Source organism: Lolium perenne, chromosome 3 (assembly GCF_019359855.2).
Source record: "Lolium perenne isolate Kyuss_39 chromosome 3, Kyuss_2.0, whole genome shotgun sequence".
Lineage (NCBI taxonomy): Eukaryota > Viridiplantae > Streptophyta > Magnoliopsida > Poales > Poaceae > Lolium > Lolium perenne.
The window spans coordinates 142,867,043-142,869,589 of record NC_067246.2 but is presented as its reverse complement, the minus strand read 5'-3'; the positions used below and the strand labels follow the sequence as shown (position 1 = coordinate 142,869,589).

General features: G+C 52.8%; 1 protein-coding gene across 1 annotated transcript; it reads right to left on the bottom strand.

Annotated features, from left to right (window-relative positions):
- Positions 1 to 935: 935 nt before the first annotated feature.
- On the bottom strand, positions 936 to 1,962 carry LOC127293462 (ethylene-responsive transcription factor ERF071). Its single transcript, XM_051323096.2, has 2 exons — positions 1,727 to 1,962; positions 936 to 1,639 (listed from the first exon to the last, which is right to left on the bottom strand). Exons 1-2 carry the CDS (start codon positions 1,824 to 1,826, stop codon positions 1,119 to 1,121), a joined length of 621 nt encoding a protein of 206 aa, XP_051179056.1. The 5' UTR covers positions 1,827 to 1,962; the 3' UTR covers positions 936 to 1,118.
- Between the last annotated feature and the right edge of the window lie 585 nt (positions 1,963 to 2,547).

Below are 2,547 nucleotides of genomic sequence, written 5' to 3'. Positions count from 1 at the left end.
AGAAACAAATCGGCGGGGAAAGGAGAAATGAATCGGCGGCGGGGAAAGGAGAAATGAATCGGCGGCGGGGGAGGCCAGAAATGCGCGGCGGGATAGGCGCGGTATGGCGGGAGGGGCGGGATTTGGCGGGAGTGGGAGACGATTTTTCACTAAGCCGCTGACGCGCCGGGCTCGCGTCGGTTCGCCTCGCTTTTCGGTGTGTCCGGCGTCCCCGGTGCGTCCCCTGTGGGACGGGGACGGGCTCGGGGCGCCGGACACCGTATCGGGCCGCGCCGGACTAAAATGGGCTTTGAGGGACGCGGGTGGAATGCATTTTTTGTCCGGCGCGCTCCAAATCCTTTTGGGGGACGCGGCTGGAGATGCTCTTATCCTCGACGAGTTGTTCGCGCCGAGCTATCGGCACCGCGTGTGGTAGAACTTCCGATGAGGTTTGGTCGTGCATTTTTTTTTTTTTGTGGAGAAAAAAATTGTACTTGTTACTTAAACATGAGTATTACAATCTCTAATGATGAAACTAAAAATCTCATCCAGCCCAGAACCAACCAAACGGCAATTCTATCAGAAGTTATGTACTTAAGTGACCTAGAGAATTACCAGCCTTATTCTGGGATCTTGAGATCTTTACAATGCTAATTAATTTAGTGATCAGATTGAGCATGGATGAAGCGCCAAAGCAAACCCCTCCATACATGCACAATCCTCCGCTTCCAACGCTGATCCGCAAGATGTATCAAACATATAAAATGTGTTATATTAGCATTAATTAACAGAGGAAGTAAAAGAAAACGAAATTACGCGGCCTTATAGATCTGCTCTTATGTTTGTCACGTGTATCAGTGTGGGATGTAATTTCTGCTCTGGGAGATACAATGGACATGAACATGACAATACCTCCGATTGAGGAATCAGCAAATAAGATGATACGCGCGCCGCCAGAAAGAAATTAAGAACAGTTTCCGAACTGCAAATGGAGTAAATTACACGTTTAGTTTGCACGAAGAACATGCGAAATAAAAATCTGACAACACGTATACAACAGTTGCGAATTGAAAGAAGAAAAAAATGACGCGGCTGATTTCTAACTCTAGTGCGACCAGAGCTGGAGAGACGCCGTATGATCAGAGCTCGAGAGACGGCGGGTAGTAGTCGTCGAAGCTCCATAGAGTGGCCGGCGCGTCCTCGGGGACAACGGCGGCGGCAGGCGCGGCCGCCTCCCCGCCCTCCATGTACGGGACTCCAAGAAAGTTCATGTAGTTCTCGTACGCCATCAGCTCCTCGGAGAGCTCCTTGACCTCGCCGGAGCATGCTGCCGACTCGCACTTGTCCTCCTTCTTGGGCGAAAGGAACACCGCCGGCGGAGCAGCAACTGCCGGTGCCACGGTGCACGAAGCGGCGTGCAGCTGCAGGGGGCGCGCGCCGTTGAGGACCTCGTTGGGGAAGTTGACCTTGGCCTTGGCGCCCCTGATGCGCCGCGCCGCGTGGTCATAGGCGCGCGCAGCGGCCTCGGCGGTGGGGTAGGTGCCTAGCCAGACGCGGACGCCCTTGACAGGGTCGCGAATCTCCGCCGCCCACTTCCCCCATGGCCGCTGCCGAATGCCGCGGTACCGGTTCTTCCGCTCACGCTTTGTCACGCGGCGCGCTGCATGCGAATCACATTGATCAGTCCCGGCCTTACTTTGCAGTTGAACAATATGAATGGGCTCGGTGCTCTGTGCTGTGCACGTACCTTTGTCTAGGGGAGGGTCGTCGGCGTCGGGCCAGAGGTCGGCGGCGGACGCCTGGCGGCGAGGCGGGATGTAGTCGTAGATGATAGCGCCGCCGCACATGGATCTCAGCCGAATTTGGTACCGGAAAAGACTCGGTAAAATGAAATCGGAGTGGAAAGCGGAAACAAGGGGAACAAGATTGGCGCTAATGTATTCTGGGAGGACGTTGGATTGGGTTGAGCGGTATGACTGTATGTGCGTTTATATACAGGTCGGCAATTTTGACCAGGGCAATGGTAGATGACTCTACGTCATCACTTGCGTTACGTTGTCCAGGTGCACTGGAAAGAGGCACATCGTTTCATAGCCGCGGTTTAGGCCCGCTGTTTCTTAGCCGCGGTTTAAGCCACTCTAGGCCATTTTGGCCCATTACAGTACGTGGTATTTCTATGGGTCCAAAGGCCAAAGAAGGCCTAATTTAAGGACGATTGGTTGGTTGTTCACGATTGGGATACACAGATGTTGGTGGATAATTTTTATCCCGTGGATGTACAAAGAATACAAGCTATACCTTTGTCACCGTGGGATTCAGAGGATATAGTAGCATGGCACTACACAAAAAATGGCGTCTTTTCTGTTAAGTCGGCCTACCATTTGGAATGGCAACACCAATATGGCAGCCGGACACGAAGACGGGATGAGCCAAGTGGATCCACGTTAAACCCAGTTTGGCAGAATGTATGGAAGCTTACAGTACCGGCGAAGGTTAAATTTTTTGTTTGGAGGGCTCTGCATGGTATAATCCCGTGCATGTGCACCCTCGCAAACCGGCATATTGAAA